The following is a 20,425-nucleotide window of genomic DNA, read 5'->3' on the forward strand; positions in this document are numbered from 1 at the left end:
GCAGGCACACACTAATATATATATATTTTAAAACGTCTGATACTTTTGTTAGCATTCTCAAACCCCAGAAACCTGAACATGACTCAAAGACTGAATGTCACACGGGCTCGTGGGGTAGACAAAGCACCCTTGGAGCATGTGAATGTCCGTGTGGGCTCACGGGAGGAGAGCTGTTGCTAGCTCTCCAGGCACAGGCTTGATCTTTATAGTTTTAGCCAACGGCTGCGTCTCATGTGCACATGCTACAGTGCACACAAGGAGGTCAGAGGACACAGAGCTGCAGTAGATGGATCTAAGTGAGAGGTGGGGCAGTGGCAGGCTGGAACTGACCTGGCTTGACCCCCAGCCACAGGAAAATGCTCAAACTGGCCATGTCTGAGGTCCGAGGCTGCAGGGTTACGCACTGGGGATGAAGGGGCACTTAGCTTTCCAGGTGTCCCCTGGCCGATGGGATAGGAGAAACTGGTGGCTCAGTAGTCCTGGGACTAGTCAGGCAGACTGTCCCTGAATGGAAGGTTGAAACGGAGTCCAGGCTAGGGAGTCGCAAGTCTCTAAAAACTATCTTATGGGGGCGGGGTAGCTCTTGTGTAGTGCTGGATTCCGTCACTAGAACATCCTGAATAAGTTAATGAATGACGTGTGGTATGAATGGATGGACCAGAGTGGCTGTGTGACCTCCAAAGCAACTCCAACCCTCTCAGTGCCATTGTTTGTAAAATGAGGCTCAATATTAAATATTACCTCACGGCCTTGGAAGGGCTCTGCAATGAGCCCTGCACACAGCAGGTAGTCAATAAATGCTGCTCCTTCCTTTCATCTCTCCCTCCCTCCTTCCCTCCTTCCCTCCTTCCCTCCTTCCCTCCTTCCCTCCTTCCCTCCTTCCCTCCCTCCCTCCCTCCCTCCCTCCCTCCCTCCCTCCCTCCCTCCCTCCCTCCCTCCCTCCCTCCCTCCCTCCCTCCCTCCCTCCCTCCCTCCCTCCCTCCCTCCCTCCCTCCCTCCCTCCCTCCCTCCCAAGGAGCCTGCAGGTGCAGAGAAGTAGGAGCCGCTCCTGTCACTTTAAACAGTGTGTTAGCCGGCGGGTGAGTGGCGCGGCTCAGCCAACCAGCGCAGGGCTTGTGAAGCTCCACGGGGCGGGGCTCCTCCAGACCACACCTATGGGCGGGGCCAGAGGCGCGCTCCGCAGCGCGAGGGGAGGGCGGGCCGCGGGTCTGGAGCGCGCAGGTGGCGGCGGCTCGGGGTGAGTGTCCCCCGGGCGCGGGGCGCGGGACGCGGGCGCAGCCTTAATCCTGATCTGACCCCAAAGCAGATGCCCTCTGTAGAAGGCGGGGCGCCGCTCCATTGGTGTCCTCCTCAATCCAGAATTGGGAAGCGGGGACCCCGAGGACCCCCAGATCCCTCCTCTGGGTCTTTATCCCTCAGCTCCCAGACCCTGAGGTGGGGGCCACCTCCCTCCCTGCCCATGTGGTCCCCATTCTCACCTCCCTCCCATTGCACCCGCCTGGAGCTTGGCAGATAGGTGGGGGCTCTGCAGGGCCAGTGCGTGGGGCCGCGGGGAAACTGGGGTCCGCTCCCTGACGAGCGGGGCCTGGAGAGGCCTGGAGCCCGCACCGGGGACTCCCGCGCTCTGAGAGAGGCGGCCTGCATCTGCTCCCAGGAACAGAACTATTCGAGGTGACTGAGGATGGGGTGCGGAGGAGGTTGGGGGCGGTAGCCCCTCTGCTTGTCTGCTGGCAACATCGCGGGACTTGTTTCATGGTGACCTTGGGCAAGTGACAGCACCTTCTTGACCCTCAGTCTCCTCTTTGGAATGTAGAGGTTGAAGAGACTGTCTCAGATTCCCAATACGTACACCCCATTTTCGCCAGATGGGGATCCCAGTCTTTGGCCGAAGGTTGGGAGAGACTCGGTTTTCGGCCCTTTAAAATGGGTTGAGCCTGGCAGGGTCTTTCCTGTCCTGGGGAGACTGAGCCAGAAGGAAGATCTGCAGCTTGTGGCCAGCCTGGGCTACATAGCCAGATTCTGTCTCATAAAAAAAAAAGCATAAACGAAAACAAACCATGACATTGATTGATGGGTACAGTTTGGCCTTCCCAGAGGAAGCTAGGGCCAGGAGAGGATAGTTCCCACATGATCATAAGACAGGACCCGCCTGCAATCAAGACCTGGCCTCCATCACCCCAGTCCCACCGGTGTGGCTGCCTGAGTCACACTTGACCCACATACCATCACCTACACCAGGGCCCAGCCGGTTCCTGGGTCAGGTCCCAGGTGGGAGGCCAGGCACTTAACCCCAGTCCCTTGCAGGACAGTGAGGTGAGCCCTAGACAGGAAGCCTGACACCCCCAAATTGGTGTACTCCAACTGGTTGAGCCTTCTGTGAAATGAGCTGAAACCCCGTGGGAAGATCAGAGGTGCCAGTAGGAGGGAGCGCGCTGTAAACACCCTCTCCTGGTGATATTAATTATGATATTGCACTCACTAAATGGGGTCACAGCTGATGAGAAAATGGATGTCTTTGAAGGGTGTGACCAGAATCACTGGCAGTATGGACTGGAGTACACAGTGGTGCTCAATGTGTGTTCATTGGATGAAATGACAGCCAAAGGCTGGTATGGGGCCCTCAGCTCCACATGGAGTGCTGGCTGAAGTCTGGGGACACAGAGGGGGCAAGGGCTGTGGGCCCTGCCAGCCCACATCCAAAATCCAGAGTGCCAGCTCTGACCCAACCATGCCTGCCCTCTGTACCCAGGCTGCTGTTCGCACACCCAGGCCCCGGGTTTTGGGGAATTGGTGGGTGGGGGATGGGGACTGCTGTGTGATGCTGAGCAAATGTCTGTCAATCTCTGGGCCTCCTTCTGATGTTGCAGAGGCCAGGCAGCCCTGGGTTACATTAGGAAAACTGTCTTAGGTTCACAATATTTTTAGGAGTTTTGGAAGTGGTTTAGCTTCTTTTCAAATCACATTGGTAAAAAACAAAACTACCCCAAGAACATGGGGATGGGGGCACTGTATTCAGAATTTACGTTTTGAAGCCAGGCGTGGGGAGAGGAGAATCAGGAATTGTCTTCCATCTTCATCTGCTACATAGTGAATTTAAGGCCAGCCTGGGCTACATGAGACCTTGTCTAAAACAAACTTTATCTGTTGATCCTGAAGTCATTATAGAGAATGCTTGAGTTTCCTTGTCTGAGGGAGAGGCTTCATACATCTTCAAGTCTCAGTTTCCCCTCTTGGTTACCCTGACCTCCTTGGGCCAAGGTAGGGGCTCTAATTAGTGTGTCTCTGGGAATAATCATGTCGCCCCCACCTGCTCTCCCAGCCCCACCCTCCCGCGCTGCTGTGGCTGTGGGGAGGTCCCAGGGGTGCTGGGCGGGGAAGTGACGGTTGGGTGGCAAGCAGGGCGGGCCAGGCTTCCTGTCCTCCTCCAGACACAGGGGCCTCCACGCAGGGCTGGCGGAAGTGTCGGGGCCTGTAGCCTCCTGGTGTTTACCCTCTGCCCCAGGGGCCCTGGCCTTACCCCCCCCCCCCACGGTGCCCATCGGTGAGTTTGACTGTGCCGCCCATCTTTGTCACCTCAGAACAGGACAGGAAGGTGTCCCACATGTGGGCTCAGGTCTGGGGGCAGCAATAGCTGTCACTTCTAGGCCAGGTGGCAGCATCAGGGCCCATCCTGGGTACCGCCTCCTGCCACCCAGGTCAGCCTTTCAAGGGTTACTGGGTGGAGTTCTGGGCAGCCAGGTGGGCAGTTGTGGCCATGAGAGGTGGTGTCTGACATGGGTTGGGATGGCTGGTGGCGTGAGTCGATGTGTGTGGAGTTCGGGACAGCAGGTGTGACTCCTCAGGGGCTTGCATGTGGCGGAGGGGAGATGGGGGAACTCTGGTGACATTGATGACTTCCGGGACCAGAACCCATTACCCAAGAGCCTCTTCAACCTGACAAGTTTATCTAGCCTAACGCAGATGGCCACCACCTCCCCTGTGGCTCCCAGGCTTGTACGGGTGAGGGCCTGGCCGCAGGGGTGGCCGTGTTGCCACGCAGGTGGCAGGTGTAGGGAACTGGGTCCCCGTCGTTCAGCACATTTTAGGGATTCAGATAGGCTGGCTGGATCCCACAGGCACCAGGACACAGGAGGAAGGTGGTGTGGAGGCTCCAGGCTGTTGCTGCAGTGCTTGGGAGACCGAGGCAGGAGGATAGACATGAGCTCAAGGGCAGCCAGGGTTATAAAGTGAGATCCTGCTTCAAGAGTCCAGTGAAACAAAAGACAAGCCACAGTCTGGCCGTCTGGGGCTTTCCTCCCTGCAAAGGGCCTTCTGGAAGCCTTGCCCAAGCAGGGGTGGGAGGGCAGACGCCTGTCCCTGGAAAACTCCTATGCGTGCTCTAGGGCCTCAGGAGGAATATGCTGCCATGTCCCTCCCAGTGTTCCATCTTTCACGCTGCGCTGGGGGAACCTGCCATGTACAGTGACATGCAGCTTGAGTCCCTGAACTCTAGAGGCTGAGTCAGGAGGATCCATAGTTCCAGGCCAGGTTGGGCTACGGAACAAAAAACAAAGCACAGCTAACTTTTAGTGTTAGGTAAACTGAGGCTCAGGACTGAGTGGGTCCTCTCCCAGTGGGGCTAGGCCAGTGGGGCTAGGGCAGTCTGATCCTGTGGTCAGCTGGCCCCGTCTAGTCTTGCTGGGCCTCCTGGGCCTGGGCTGTCACCAAGCAGCTCATCAACTATGGATGAGAGCACCAGCTCCCGTGACAGCCCAGCCTTGCTGTGCCAAGGACTCTGCACACCCCTCTGTGCCGTGACCTGAAGTCTCCAACAAAGCCGTTCCTGGCTTTTCTGTCTCCTACAGATGGAGAAACTGAGGCACAGAGCTGAGTGACTTGGAGCCAGGTGAATGGTGGCTTCCGAGGGGTGGTTGAGACCCATGGAGCTCCTGACCTGGGTGGGGGAAACTGTCCACGACACTCTGGGGACCCAGTACATCATGCTGACTCCCCACTGCTCCAGACATGAAACCCACTGTCCCTTCCTGTCGTTTGACCTTGGCAAGTAACTTCCCCTCTTGGGAAGTGACTCAGTTTCCCTACATCTGAAACGAACTAGACCAGTTCTGTCTAGAATTCAGCTCATTCACTACCACTCTGGTCCTTGCTCACAAACGTCTACCCATCTTTAAAACCCCTCCCACCACAGCCCCTCCATCCTAGCCCCATACGACTGAGACCTAAGTGTCCTGTTACCCTGGGCCACAGGGCCCAGGCTGGGGCATCTCTGGCGGCCTGACCTGCTCCTGCCTTCGGCTTCACTTCCTTAGTCCTCCCTGCAACAGGGAGGGAGGGTGGAATTTCCCTGTTCAAGCCCTTGTTAGCTATGACTCAGACCCTCAAACTCACCTCTCTTTTCAGACAGATACTAGACGGAGGCCAGCAGGATGTCATATTTTGGGGAGCATTTTTGGGTAAGACCTGCTGCTACTTCTGCTTCCTTCTCATTTTCAGTGCTCTTATTTTGGCAAAGGCTCCCAAAGGGCTGTAGGGACTTTTATGGTCAAGGTGGAACTGGACAGCTGGAAGTAGAATTTAAACATGCAGACAAAGGTGCCTTGACCTCAGCGAGGAACACAAACTGTAACACTGAGCATCAAGTCTGAGAACAATGCAAAGCTGGGTGTGGAGTACATACCTGAGATTGCAGACCTAGGGAGGCTGAGGCAGGAGAATGGCCAGTCTGGGCTACACAGTAACGTGTTTCCACAAATGGCATGTTCCAAAGCCTGCCTCACTAGCTCCTGGGACCAAACTGAACTTCCCAGATCTGGGCAAGCCATCCAGGGAAATTCCAAATTCCATGCCTTTTTTTTTTTTAATCTTGGAATTTTTTTTGGGGGGGGGGAGATTGACCCCCCCCCAATTTCTGCCCTCTTCGCCACCTAGGCCTGCTGCAAATGGGGTCTAGGCTGTCACAGAGCCAGATCGTGCGGCTCAGCCCATCTCAGGGCTCCCCATAACCCTGTTTGCAGTAGCCCTGAAGGCCGGTTTCTAGGATGTGCAAAATCTATTACAACCACAAGAAACACCCTGAGTCCATTTCAAAGGTGTGACACTTGGTGGCACTCAAGGACCAACGTCCCTTCCGGGTTGGTTGGGTAGGGAACTGGGGAGCCACCGAGGATGCAGGAGCAGCCCCAGAATGGGAGCCTGGAGTCTAGGAGGCATCAGGCTGAAAGGTCCCTTCCTCCCCAGTAGGCCCACAGCTTGCAAAGTGGTAGCTGGTTGCTAAGCAACCGGTTGCCCCTAGCAACAAGCCCCATTCCCTCCCATTCTCCCTCCCCAGCTGGGACTCCTCTTACTAGACTCTGCTTTCTTAAAGGGCCGGCTGTCCCTTGCCACCTGCAAGTCTCTCCCATGGCCTCTGAATGGCTGTGTGACCCCCCCCCCCCCGAGGTGTTGCTCTCTGGGCTGTCATTAGAACCCCTGGACTACAGCGGCAGTCCAGAAGACACCCACATTTGGGAGCAGTGGCAGTAACTCCTACGGGATTGCCAGTGTTTCATATTCCATGTGGTGTGAAAATGGGGGAAGAAGTCAATGAGCGAGGAGAGAATAGAAGCCACCCCAACCTCCCTCCCATACACACCCCAAGATAGAACAGCTGCGAGGGCTCAGCCCTGAGTCAGGGTCCTACTGGCTCAGAGGTTCTCCTTGGGAAGGGGCTGGTAAACCAGCCTCCATTTTCTCAGGAGGTTTTGCAAATGAATGAGAATTTTGTCTTCTGGGACACGGATGTGTGGCTGAGATATCAGACTCCTTTTCTTCTAATTCCCTGCTAGGGATGAAGCCCAGTGCTTCAAATATAATAGGCAAAGGCTCCACTCCTGAGCCACGCCCCCATCCCTTCACTCGGGAGTCTAGGCAGGGGCTCCCTCCTGAACCACGCCCCAATGCTTGGGGGTGCCCAGTTCCTTTGAGACCAGTTAGGGTCACAAGCCTAGAGAGCACTGGGAAGCCATGGCAGATGCATGGGCACTAGAGGGGTATGAAGCGGTGAAGTGTTCTTTGGCTGTCACCCAGAGGTTCTGATCAGAGACACAGGCTCTGGACATCTCTCCTCAGACCCTCGGCTGTCTGCCCACTTTGCTAAGGCAGACAGTGCTGAGGGCTTGCCAGGTCTGGGAAAATGGCCAGTGGTTGACTCTGTGTTAGCCCCAGATAATGGCCTAGGCGGCAGTGCCTGGTGCAGCCTCACCCGAGGATCCCAGCAGCAGCAGGTGGGCTCAGTGGGAGCTGTGTGGAGACCTCGCTATTACCCAGAAGGCCTTTGTGTCCAGCAGAGTACCAGACACATCTTGCCCATAAAGTCGTTGTGTGGCAGTTGCTGCCCATTGCCACCATTTGTCGTATCAGAGAGCTAGGGCTCAGCATGGTGCAGCCACCACCCGAAGTAGCCGGCGCACTTCAGTTGGAAGAGATAATATAATCTTCTGGTGGGGTGGAGGCCGGAGCTCTGAGCAGCCATGGGGCTGTGGAATGTGGGGAAGCTGCTGGGGCCAGGAGGAAGCTGAGCTGAGGTGAGGAAGCAGGAACATATTAAGGACTGTTGTGGTGTTGGCCGCTGAGAACCATGGGTCTGGGTGGGGCATGGAGGCGGTGGCAGGGACATTCGGATGTAAGGCTTACCTGGGTTTGTCCTGCTGACTTGGTTGGAAAAGTACTTGCATCACAAATAGCAGGATCTGAGTTCAAGGCCCCAGCAGCCATGTAAAAAGCTGGCACGGCAGGACAGGTAACAGTGCAGGGAGGCAGAGGCAGGCAGAGGGCTATAGAGGAAGACCCATGATGTCGACCTCTGGGCACATAAAGGGACACTCAGAAGGAGATGATGGAGCCCTAAAAATGCAGTGAAAGTCCCAGGCTTCCCTCTGGCCAGGGGAGAAGTGCATCCCGCCTATCCAGTTAGGTCTCACCTCCCCGCCCTCCGCAAAAGATCTGTCTCTGTTGCTAGGCAACCTGGATGCCCCTTTCTGCCTTCTACATCTCTTTCATCCCTTACAGGGTGACAAAAACCATGGCTTTGAGGTCCTCTACCATTGTGTGAAGCAGGGCCCTGTGGCCACCAAGGAACTGGCTGATTTCATTAGGGAAAGGTGAGGCGCAGGACATGCCCACCCCAGGGCTCCGCCTACCCCAGGGCTCGTCCACCCTGGGATATGCCTACCAGGGCTCTGGTTCACAAGGTTTTTACTGGGATTCAAGGAAGGATCCAGGGTGCAGATTTCCTGGGTCTCCAGGAATCAGATGACCTAGACACCTCAAGGTCTCCAATCCATTGGAACCATTTCTGCCTCAAGCCACTTTGTTTATTTTTATTTTATTTTCTATTTTGAATTTACCCGTGTGGAGGGGTTGGTGCTCATTCCATGACACATGTGACGGCAGAGGACAGCTTGGTGAAGCTGGTTCTCTCCTTTCACCACGTGGGATTTGGAGACTGAACTCAGGTAGATCTTAGACTTGGCTGCAAGCCCTGTACCCACTGGGCCGTCTCACTGGCCAGCATGCACCTTTTAAACCGTGTTCCAGGGGTCTGATACCCCCTCTACTGAAAATAAGATCACTTACTCTTGGGAGGGGGTTAAAATCCTGAGTCCTGGCATCAGAAGTGGAAACATGCGTGATGCAGTCATGATGGTGTACCCGCATAACCAGCACTAGGGCGAGCTGAGGCAAAGCTACCACGAGTTTGAGGCCCGCCTAGGCCACATATACAGACCATTAAAAAAAAAAAAACCTAAAATTAAAAAGATTACTTAAGGAAAAACAAAATTATCCAATCAGTTTTCAAAACTTTGTTTTGAGAGCAAGGTGTAGGGATGGAGGGAAACTGAGGCAGAGAAAGGCCTGTCTCAGGGTACTTGAATCTGCCTGTCTTTTCCCTTTCTCCGATCCAGGGCCAGCATCGAAGAGACATACTCGAAGGCCATGGCCAAGCTGTCCAAGCTCGCCAGCAATGGTACCCCGATGGGGTGAGTGCAGCTGGGTGTGTTTGGGGGAACCCTGGTTAAGGCAACCCGGGACCTGAAGGACTCAACTTCTGCCGAGTTCCATATCAGCAATGACAGCTGTGTTGTGTGAGGGCCCCGGGGGTATTAGATACTCTGGACTCTTTCTGTCCCCAGGACCTTCGCCCCGCTCTGGGAGGTCTTCCGTGTGTCCTCGGACAAGCTGGCACTGTGCCACCTGGAGCTGACACGGAAACTTCACGACCTCCTCAAGGACGTGCTGCGCTATGGCGAGGAGCAGCTCAAGGCCCACAAGAAGGTAGAAGCTGCCTTGGCAGGCATGCAGGGGCCCTGGGGCACTCAGGACCCGAGATGGGCCTGTCCACCCACTTGCAGCTTAAGGGTGTGTGTGGATGAAACTGGGAAAGCATGCGTAGGCACCCTGCCCCCGCCCCTCATTGGGGGAGCCTAGGCAGAAGCTCCACCCCTGAGCCACGCCCCCGCCCCTCCCTGGGGGAGCCTGGGCAGAGGCTCCACCCCATAGCCACGCCCCAGCCCCTCACTGGGGGATTCTAGGCTGTCACTCCACCCCCTGAGCCACGCCCCCAGCCCCTCACTGGGGATCCCAGGCTGTCACTCCACCCCTGAGCCAAAGCCCTTCCCTGCTTTTCCCTACCTACAGTGCAAGGAGGAAGTTCTGGGCACTGTGGATGCAGTGCAGGTGTTGGCCAGCGTAGGTCAGCTCTTGCCAAAGTCTCGGGAGAATTACCTGAGCCGCTGCATGGATGTGGAGCGACTGCGCAGAGAGAACACCAGCCAGAAGGAGATGGACAAGGTTTGTTGGCCTCCTGACCAGAGAGAGACAGCATGTCCCAAAGCGCTGGGCACTAAACTGAGGCCATCTCCCCTTGATTTCAGAAGATGGCTTGGCAGGGTGGTAAAGCCGCCTGATGGTCCTCATGGCGACTCACACGGTCCTCTTTATGACTCCCAGGCAGAAACCAAAAGCAAGAAGGCAGCCGACAGCCTGCGACGCTCTGTGGATAAGTACAACTCTGCCCGGGCTGACTTTGAGACCAAGATGCTAGACTCGGCCTTGGTGAGATCCTCGCCCTGTGACCCTGTGGTGGCTGGTCCCCACACTCCCTGCAGGGGTGCCCTGTCCTCAATCCCAGGGACCCGAGGCAGGAGGATCAGGAATTCAAAGTCATTCTGGGCTATATATCAAATATATCACCAGCTTTGGCATTCTGAGAAAAAGAAGAAATTTTCAGTTAAACAGATTTACTTATGGATTTGTTGTTGGAATTGAAGTTAAAGTATCCTCAAAATATATAGGTTGGTTTAATTTAGCAATTTTTTCTATGATGCAGTGTCTGTCAGCAGTGTTTGCCCTTCCTTTGCTCATCAGCATTCAAAGAATTCAAAGTCAACCAAACACCATGCACGATCCAGACACCCGAGTATTTTCCCCTTGTATAATGTGTATTCTTTTTGTATTACTTTATTCTCTCTTTAAAGACTATTATTTTTAAACTATTTATTTTTGAAAATTTGCATCTAAGCTTGTTCGGAGGTCTTTTTCAGTCTGGGCCTGGCTTTTTGTGTGGGTATCTGGCTGCATGAGCTCCGTCGGCTCCCTGTCTAGGCGTTCCCCGTAGCACATGCGCTGCGGGCTACCTCTGCCCCCTTACGATGGGTTCTGGGCAGAGGCTGTTTGCCTTTCCAGAGGGCAATGGCCCCTGAGAGCAGGGTCAGTGCTCCAGCACTGGGAAGCTGGTGGTCCGTGCTTTGGCAGGCGTTTCTATCTAGTCTCTCATCAGGTAGACCGTCAGCTGCTCTACCCATGAATATATGTGTTGGGTGTCAAATATAGCGGGTCTTTCTTGTAAGACGTTCTTTGGACCACCAGTCCCCAAATAATGACATGGAGACTTATTAATTATGAAGGCTTGGCCTTGGCTTAGGTATCGGCGAATCAGGTCAACCCGTGTCTATTAATCTATGTCCATCATGTGGCTTTTTACCTCTCCTCTCTTCTGTATGTGCTACTTTCTCCATGTCTCGCTGATAAATCCTGCCTTTCTTCACCCAAAGTTCCTCTCTCTGCTCAGAAGTCCCGCCTGTCCTCTCCTGCCTAGCTATTGGCCATTCAGCTTTTTATTAAGCCAATCAGGTGCCCGATAGACATATCTTTATCAGTGCAAACAAATATCCTGCAACATGGGTTTGCTACTGCCGGGGCATCAGGCATGGCTGAATCCAGGCGGTCCAATGGCGTTAATAGGATGTCGTCTCTGCGGTTGGTCTTTGGTTCTAGGGACCTCACTTCTAGGCTGGCAGAGGACACACTGGGGTGTTTGTGTGTATACAAAGAGTAGCTGCGTCTCTGATCCAGCGGAACCATTTTTTTTTTTTTTTTGAGACAGGTCTCACTATGTAGACTAGCTAGTCTCGAACTCAGAGATCCTCCTGTCTCTTCCAGTGCTGGGATCAAAGGCAGGCACATAGGGGCGGGGAGGTTGGGGGCAGCGGTGCGCTTTAAACTTACCCCAAAAATCCGAATGCAGAGTCTCACGCTTCCCTAAGCCTATCAGAGCTGGAAGCGGGACTGATCTGATTGGTCAGCCTGGGTCACATGCCCTTCCCATCTCAGCGCTTTCAGGCCATGGAGGAGGCCCACCTGCAGCACATGAAGGCCTTGCTGGGCTCCTATGCACACTCCGTGGAGGACACCCACGTGCAGATCGGGCAGGTGAGGATAGGCCTCGCCCTCCCGTCCCGCCCACCGAGGGCCCACTCCTCATGCCCTGCCCCCTACCAGGTGCACGAAGAATTTAAGCAGAACGTGGAAAATGTGACAGTGGACATGCTTCTCAGGAAGTTTGCAGAGAGCAAGGGCACCGGCCACGAGAAGCCTGGTGAGTGACAGCGGGGCCTCCCTGACCATTGGTTTCTTCTTTGGAAATGGACTGGTGGCAGTTCTATGTCCCCTAGCCCACATAGAGAAGGCATCTGATCTCACATAGTCCCAAAGGCGTCATGAGAGCGCTGCTGGAAAGCTCGGCGGTTTCTCCAGGATGAGAGCCCAAGGGATAGGCGGGCTTGGGTCCTTTGCTCACTGTTGGCACTGAGACTATAGTTGCATGTCTCTGAGCGCTTCCTCATCACTGAAGTGGAAATCACAATCCCCTAAATGGTGGCAGGCTGTGTCCCCAGACCCAGGTGACCAGGAAAGCCTTCCTCCTTGCCGGCTTGCCGTCCAGCCTGCCCGCATCTGCCACGCCTAGGTTCCCCTCACACCATCCATGGCCCCCATTGTGGAGCCCGGTGTCCTGGTATCCCTGCCACGTTGCTTCTGCCTCTCAGATGCCTTTTTTAATTTTTTTTTGCCCCAGGGCCTCTGGACTTTGATGCCTACAGCACAGCTGCCCTGCAGGAAGGCAAGTACGTCTGGGCCTGGATGCCCAGGCTAGATCAGGGGTATGGGAAGGGGCTCTGAATAGAAAGGGGGAGAACCTTCCAGAGGTTAGCATGTCCACCCTGTGTCTACAGCAATGAAACGCCTCCGAGGAGCCAAGGCCTTCCGTCTTCCAGGACTGAGCCGGAGGGAGCCGCGTGCCTCTGTGTGAGAAAGTGCTCCACCTTGGTCCAGGCTAGACCAAAATTCTGCCTCTTGCTCCAGCTAGCATAGAAGTTCCCTATGGCACTCTCCCTATGGCAGACCAGCCCAGGATCACTTCAGCCTGGGCTAGCCCAGAAAGACCTCTGTCCCAGGCTAGTCCAACAGAGCCACTCCCCAACCCCAAACTAGTCTGGAATTCTTCCTTTCACCCAGGTGGGCCAGAAGCTGCTTGGCCCATTGTAACGTAGGTTGGACATGATCCCTTCCTTTACCAAGGCTAGCTCCTCATCTGCTCTGTTGTTAGAGGCTGTCTCTGACAACTCCCTCTAGATACCCCCACATATTCTCTCTCTCTCTCTCTCTCTTATTTTCTGAGACAAGGTTTCTCAGTGGCTATAGAGCCTGTCCTGGAACTCTCTTTGTAGACCAGGTTGGCTTCGAACTCACAGGGATCTGCCTGTCTCTGCCTCCCGAGTGCTGGGATTAAAGGCATGCACCACCGCTGCCCGGCTTCACAAACTCAAAGAAGCCCCAGGGTCCCAGCCTGTGGGCTAGCTTGGGGCAATATGGTGGGCATCGCTTCTGCTGGCACCAGCCACTCACCCCTGTTCCTTTGTTCCCAGTGACTTCCTGGAGTCTGATTCCGGGGTAAGTTCTGTGGAGGAGGGGCAGAGGGTGGGCAGGGCTTGATCTTCAAGGCCTGAGGAGGCCAGAGGGGCCCAGGGTGGGGCTCAGAGTCCGGTCTGGTCTCTGTGATCCCCACCGTGAGGGACTGAAAGCTCTACCGTGGCTCAGTTTCCCTTGGGATTTACCTACATCCTGGAATATATTCTGGTGGGAGTTGAGGGATCAAGACAAAGGGTCTTAAGGGACCTGACTCTGCCTCCCCAGGTGCCTCCAGAGGTAGACGAGGAAGGCTTCACTGTGCGCCCTGATGTCTCTCACAACAATATCCTGTCTGTGACTGTGTCCCCCTGGGGAGAGCCAGGCCCAGGCCCTTGTCCTGTGTTAGGGGGGTGAGAGTCGGGCAGTGGGGATGTGTCTCTTTAACTCAGCACGGGAGGCAGAAACTGCTGAATCTTGGAGTGTGAGCCCAGTCAGTAAGTTCCAGGCCAGCCTGGGCTATGTAGAGAGATCCTGTTTCAGAATAAAGATGGACAGACAAGACAAGGTGGGCTTTTATGGTGGAATACCCAGGAGGGCTTCCTGGAGGAAGGGCATTAGTGTTGGACTGTAGTGGCTGTCTAGAAGCTCCCCGGGTAGTTTCCTGATCATAGGCCTCTGGGTGGAAAGTGTGGTCAGATTCAAGACTGGCTCCTTGACAGAGGCTCACCCACGGCCGAGCCCCCGCGATTTTCCTCTAGTGACTCTGATTTTGATGACGAGGAGCCTAGAAAGTTCTATGTTCACATCAAGCCTGCCCCACCCCGCACGGCGGCCTGCAGCTCTGAGGCTGCAGCTGCCCAGCTCAGGGCCACAGCCGGCAGCCTCATCCTTCCGCCAGGACCAGGGGTGAGTTGGGCAACTGGGACGGTGAGGGGCACTGGAGCCAGCAGGCTGCAGCTGGGCCTCAAGTTAGTTGGTTTCTCCCTTTTTCCTCAGGGCACCATGAAACGTCACTCTTCAAGTGAGTAGCCCAGCCTGTCTGGGGTTAGAAGGTGCCCTTGGAGGGGAAGCAGGCCTGGATGCCTGGGAATGGGATTGCTCACCCTCGGGCTCCTCCTCCACCAAACAGCTTCACTGTGGGACTAACCACAAGGTGCATGGGCAGCTGGGGGCAGAACTAGAACCCCAAGCTGCTGTCCCCTCTGTCCATGCTTGCCACCTTGGGCCTCTGTCTGACAAATGCCAGCAGTGGTCCTGGTGTGACAGAAGCTCAAGGCCCTGTCTGTCCTAGGGGACACTTCTGGGAAGCCACAGAGACCTCAGTCAGCCCCACGGACCGGCAGGTGGGTCTCGCGGGGACATGACTGTGCAGGCAGATGGGCCCCCCCTCCCGCTTCCTCACTATGAGGCTATTGGACACTTATGAGGCACCTGCTGTCTGCTTGTGTTGTGTTGGGCCTGGGAGGCCTGTGGACACTCTAGGGGCTTTAATTGTGGATGAAGCTGGCATGTCACCCAGCGCTCAGGAGCCTGGGCAGAGTAAGACCCTGCCTCACCAAACATGGGGTCAAAATGCTTCAAAGTCTGGTCTTAGCATGGTGATGCAGGCTGCGCTGGGTGGGTGATGCAGGCTGGGTGAGCTGAAAGACTGGGAAGGCCTCAGGTGCCAGACTCGGCCCTGCCCCTGTCGCTGTCCCCAGCTGTGCTGAGAGGCCGCTGGCCTCGGAGGAGCCACTGACCAAGAGCCTCTTTGGGCCGCCGCTGGAGTCAGCCTTTGACCACGAGGACTTCACGGGTAGAGGGAGAGCTGGACAGGGCCCCACAGTGGGTGGGCCATTGGTTGGAGGGGCATGGCTATGGGCTTGTGGACGGTATACTAATGTGGGAGGTGACATCTGGATGTGGGCGTGGACTATGCTGACCACGCCCTTGACCCTGCCCCTTCCTAGGCTCCAGCAGCCTGGGCTTCACATCCAGCCCATCCCCTTTCTCTTCCTCGTCCCCTGAGAATGTGGAGGACTCAGGCCTGGACTCTCCATCGCATGCTGCCCCCGACCCATCCCCTGAGTCCTGGGTCCCCCGGCCGGGCACCCCGCAGAGCCCACCCACCTGCAGGATGCAACACCCAGAGGGCAGGGGCCCGATTCCCCGTGCACCCTCGCCAGGCCCGTGGGGGCCAGAGGCAGGCACAGGTGAGCCCAGCGGGTGTCCCTGGAAGACTGGGTGCCAGGTGGAGGCCTTTCTAGGTGGGACCATCTGATGGTCAAGCAAAGGCCCTGTGTCAGGAAGGTGGGTGTCGACTTGGCCATGTGTGGTGCTGGAGTCTCCTCTCGGCCACGAGGCTGGGGGTGTGCTGCAGGAGTCAGCGGCTGGAAGGATGGGTGGACCTAAGACATCTGTGAACTCGAGTTTGAAGGGGGCGTGGCTGAACCCTGTGTCCACTGCTGAATGCAGATGTCATCAAAATGGGCATCTAGCCCACTCAGGCAGGCTACAGGGAAAACACCCAACCTAGAGCCTAAGTAGCTGGAGGGTGGGACGGGGAGAGAGCAGTGAGGCTCTCATAACTGCCACCTGAGGTGGTCACACTGGCGGGCAGCTGGTATCCACGGGGAAGAATCTGGTTCTTGGCGGAGCTAAGCGGATGTGACACCAGAGTGACGGAGGCCTAGGTGTGGTTTACCCACCTCTTGAGTCGCCAGCAACGACACACTCCTGTCCTTCTGCAGCCTGGGCTCTTCTTACCCAGAAGTCCTCAGCTCATTGTTTCTTAAGGGCTAACGCCCCCAGCTCCGGCTGGAGACAGCCCTGCACTGTCCTCATCCTAGACTCCACGCTGCCTGCTGACTCCGCCCCCAGGGAGGGCCTGGCTGCACCACCCAGGAGACCTCGGTCCCGAAAAGTGTCCTGCCCGCTCACTAGGAGCAACGGTGACCTGGTGGGTGGCATGGTGAGGCGGTTTCTGTCGGGAAGGGGCCGCCCCTGTAGGCAGCTCTGGGCAGCTCACAGCCCTGATCCTCTCGTTCCCTGCAGTGCCGATCCCTGAGCCCCTCCCCTCTGGGATCTTCTGCCCCCAGCATCGCCCATGATCGGCCTGGCTTCTCCACTCAGATGGCGCATGGTTTGTAGGGACAGCTCCCCTTAGGGCCTTGGGGCCTCTTTTCTGGGATGCTGGTTAAGTGGGTGAGGCTTGTCCTGCTGACCCCCATCTTCCCGCAGGTATCTCCCGTGGCCCCAGCCCAGTGGTCCTGGGGTCCCAGGACACCCTGCCTGTGGCTACAGCCTTCACTGAGTATGTCCATGCCTATTTCCGTGGCCACAGCCCCAGGTACACTGTCACGGGGTTAACCTGAGGGCATTTGATTGAGGCTAGGGAACCCTGAGGTTCCTCTAAGGAGGCCATGAATATTGAGCTGAAGGGCATTGGGGGTGAACTAGGGACTTTGAAGCAGGCTTGCCATTCCTGTGGTTGACAAAAGGAGACCTTAATTAAACCACAGAGAAGAGGGACTATTAGACCCTAAACCCAAGCTAGGGTTGCTCAAAACACGAGTTATTCTTGTTTGAGATTTCTGGTGGTCCAGGAGAAAAAGGACCTAGGGGAGATACTTTTCTTAGTCCAGACTGTGTGTGGTGATGGTGGGGGGTTCACCCTGCCAGGCGGGGATGGGAGAGAAAGAAATTGGGGAGAGGGTGCTGGGAACAATTAGAGCTTCATTGGAGATTTGGGTGCCAGGGGAACCAAGAGAGTGGGAAACGCAGAGCCCGGATCCCACATCCCGTGTTTCCTCGGCTCCCCAGCTGCCTGGCTCGAATCACTGGGGAATTGACCATGACCTTTCCAGCGGGCATTGTGCGAGTGTTCAGTGGGACCCCACCCCCACCCGTCCTCAGCTTCAGGCTCGTGCACACGGCGCCGGTGGAACACTTTCAGCCCAACGCTGACTTGATCTTCAGGTGCCCTGCATGGGTGGTGGGAGAAGTTGCCAGGGGCTCAGGGTCTTAAAATGCCTACAGTGCCTCCTGCCCTTTGCTCTGTGATGTGAGGCGGGTGACTTTCCCTCTCCCACCCACGGCAGCTCAGACTGGAGTAGGAGAGCATTTATTGAAGAATGAGGATGTTCTGTCCCCATTTCTGCAGTGACCCCTCCCAGAGTGACCCAGAGACGAAAGACTTCTGGCTGAACATGACGGCGCTGACAGAGGCCCTGCAACACCAGGCGGAGCAGAACCCCACCGCCTCCTACTACAACCTGGTGCTGCTGCGTTACCAGGTGGGGTGCTGGGGCGGGGCGGGACGGGATGCATGAATTCTGCAAGTGAGCGAGGGGTTTCTGGTGTCTGTGCGCTCTTCTGTTCCCTGCTGGCCGCACGGAATACTGCATGTGGTCCTAGTGGTTGCATATTGCTTGCACTGGACTAGGTGGAATCCTTGTGTGTGTGTGGGGGGGGGCGGGACGTGGCAATGTCGCCCAGCCACCTCTGTCTTATCTTTAAGTTCTCTCGGCCTGGGCCTGAGTCAGTGCCCCTGCAAATGAGCGCCCACTGGCAGTGCGGGCCCACGCTCACGCGGGTCACGGTGGAGTACAGCTACCGTGCGGGCGCCACCACGGTGTCCACGCCGCTAACAAATGTCCAAATCCTGCTACCTGTGGGAGAGCCGGTGACCAGCGTGCGTCTGCAGCCTGCTGCCAGCTGGTGAGCCACCCAGTCCCGCTGTGAAAACAGGCCAACAAACAAAGGATTTCAGAGCCCTGGGGTAGCTGTGCCACTGTAGCTCATGGACGGGTGGGGAAACGGAGGCTCCGCTGGACAGTAAGTAGGTTAACAGGTCCCACACAGGTGACTCGGCTGCTCACCCATCTTCCCTTGCTACCAGGAGCACAGAGGAAAAGAGGTTCACGTGGAAGCTTCCAGATGTGTGTGAGGCAGGAGGTGAGTCACAGCTACGATGAGGGCTGCTGCGTGGGAGAAATCATGGGTAGGCAGCACTTGTTAAAATTGGGGATACTCTGGCACATGGGACCTGAAGAATCCCTGAGCAGGGTTCTCGGGACAGGGTGGGCAGTGCTAAGGGCCTGTGGCAGGAGCGCTTCCTGACCCCAGGCCCCGCAGGCTCCGGCCGCCTGTCCGCTAGCTGGCAGCCGCAGTCAGGGCCCAGTACCCCCAGCCCCGTGGCCGCGCAGTTCACCAGTGAGGGTGCCACGCTGTCCGGTCTGGACCTGGAGTTGCTGGGCGGCGGCTATCGCATGTCCCTGGTGAAGCGGAGATTCGCCACAGGTAGCTGCAGGGCAGGGCTGGGCTCCCAGGCCAAGTGCAGAGGAGCCCACGCAAGGAACCCACGCCAGGCCCCTGCTCTGTCCCCACAGGGATGTACCTCACCAGTTGCTAAGGTGCTCCGGGACCTCCTGCCCTCCCGCCTACTTCTGCTCCCCCAGCTCAGGCTGGGCTCCAGACTGAGTCAAGACTCCTCCCTCCTCCATTCCAAGCAGGCCCGGACCTTTTAGTATTCTTTAAATAAACACTTTTCTAACAAAATAAAAAGGAATCCATGTTCCTGTTCTGTCTTCCAAAGCCAGACCAGGAAGGGAAGGTAATGGTACCCATAATGCATTTCATCTCCAGGGCAACGTGCTCTGACTCCCCACACTAAAGGGAGGGAGAAGTAGGTGAACCCCTAGAGCAGCGGTTCTCAATCTTCCTGTCGCTGCGACTCTTATATACAGTTCCTCATGCTGTGGTGACCCCAACCATAAAAGCATTTTTGTTGTTACTTCATAACTATACTTTTGCTTATTGTAAATCTTAATGTAAATTATCTGATACGTGACCCCCGTGAAAGGGTCATTCAACACCCTCCACCCCCCAAAGAATTTGTGGTCCACTAGTTCAGAGTCACTGCTCTAGAGAGTTCTGTGGGATACATAGGAGTTCACAAGCTAGAGAAGGGCTGGCACACCGGGAGATGCGGGCTTGGTGAGGAATCCACCAATCAATCCAGGCTACCACAGGGCTGGAAGCTTGGGCTGCAGAGAAGGCTCTCCAACTAAAAGGTCCAGACTGTGTTCCCAGCACCCCTGCGCCCTCTTCTGGCCTCTAAGCGCATCGCACTCACATGGATGTAGGCACACTGATACAGGAATTAAATAGAATTAATTAATCTTAACAAAGAAAGCAGCTCTTGGAAGCTCAAGTGTAGTGATAGTTCATTTGTATTTTAATAAATAAAGCTTACCTGAGGATCAGAGAGTAAAACAGCTGCGCTGGTCAGCCTTACAGACCAGGCAATGGAGACACACACCTTTAATCCCAGTAGCCACAATAGTTGCCATAGAAACCGCATGGTGCATGCCTTTAATCTCAGTGCTGCACGCCTTTAATCCCAAAACTAGAGAGGATTGTAAAATTGGAGAGACAGTTCTCAATCATTCTCATTCTGAGATTCCTGAAGGCAGGATTGCCGTTTCGGACTGAGGTACAGTAAGAGTCAGTGACTGGCTATTTTGCTTTTCTGACCTTCAAGTTGAACCCCAATTTCTAGCTCTGGTTTTTATTAATCATGCTACATTTGGCACCTAACGTTTGGGATACAAATTCACGAAAAAAAGCCATTTGCCTAAGGCTTTTTAGCCACCTGCCCAGGCCAGAGCCACTTGCACCTGGGTTCAGGAGAACTCCCATTCTCGTGCCCACCTGCCTGTTTGCAGCTTTCTGTGGCATCCACGACTTGCTGCCATCAGGAATCTCTCACTTGCTGCCAGCCCCGCATTCAGCTCGCACACAGCTTACCCTGGCTTCCCTTGCCTCAGGCGGCCTGTGAACACACACTGCAGGGCTACATTGACCAGCATCTCTTTAACAAAAATCCGTCCAGAGGCCAGGCGGTGGTGGAGCACGCCTTTAATCCCAGTACTCGGGAGGCAGAAGCAGGCGAATCTCTGTCAATCCGAGGTCATCCTGGACTACAAGAGCTAGTTCCAGACTAGTTATGAGCCCTCTCTTGTGTAGGCAGCATTGGTTTGGGGGTATTTTTTCTTCCAGGTTGGTGTTATTGCAGTTCAAATGCAATTCGAAAGTTATTTTTTTAAGGTGACCTAGCAGTGGGCGTGGCCACGTGCCCACACTATGGTGGCTGACTCAATGTAGACCCCTAACTTAATAAATAATGAGGAACCATTAAAAAAAGAGAGAGAGAGCGAGT

The 20,425-nt window shown here is 55.6% G+C and overlaps 1 protein-coding gene across 12 annotated transcripts; it reads left to right on the top strand.

Annotated features, from left to right (window-relative positions):
• The first annotated feature begins 1,175 nt into the window (after positions 1–1,175).
• Fcho1 (FCH and mu domain containing endocytic adaptor 1) lies at positions 1,176–18,768 on the top strand. 12 transcript variants are annotated; one of them, XM_087901144.1, is made up of 28 exons: positions 1,179–1,237; positions 4,845–4,885; positions 5,401–5,453; positions 8,047–8,138; positions 8,943–9,017; positions 9,171–9,312; positions 9,676–9,828; positions 9,988–10,092; positions 11,650–11,748; positions 11,818–11,914; positions 12,392–12,436; positions 12,549–12,621; positions 13,242–13,266; positions 13,510–13,567; positions 13,952–14,130; positions 14,221–14,245; positions 14,516–14,567; positions 14,925–15,019; positions 15,174–15,416; positions 15,954–16,162; positions 16,258–16,345; positions 16,444–16,552; positions 17,026–17,181; positions 17,366–17,498; positions 17,723–17,922; positions 18,104–18,159; positions 18,340–18,504; positions 18,594–18,768. In XM_087901144.1, the coding sequence occupies exons 3-28, from the start codon at positions 5,427–5,429 to the stop codon at positions 18,614–18,616; spliced, it is 2,724 nt and encodes a 907-aa protein (XP_087757270.1). In that variant the 5' UTR covers positions 1,179–1,237; positions 4,845–4,885; positions 5,401–5,426; the 3' UTR covers positions 18,617–18,768. The 12 variants fall into 12 exon arrangements, with proteins under 12 accessions (XP_087757274.1, XP_087757270.1, XP_087757278.1 ...); XM_087901152.1 differs by having other exon boundaries at positions 16,053–16,162; XM_087901150.1 differs by having other exon boundaries at positions 1,209–1,237; positions 5,405–5,453.
• The last annotated feature ends 1,657 nt before the right edge of the window (positions 18,769–20,425 follow it).

Source organism: Myodes glareolus, chromosome 23 (assembly GCF_982192425.1).
Source record: "Myodes glareolus chromosome 23, mMyoGla1.1, whole genome shotgun sequence".
Taxonomy (NCBI): domain Eukaryota; kingdom Metazoa; phylum Chordata; class Mammalia; order Rodentia; family Cricetidae; genus Myodes; species Myodes glareolus.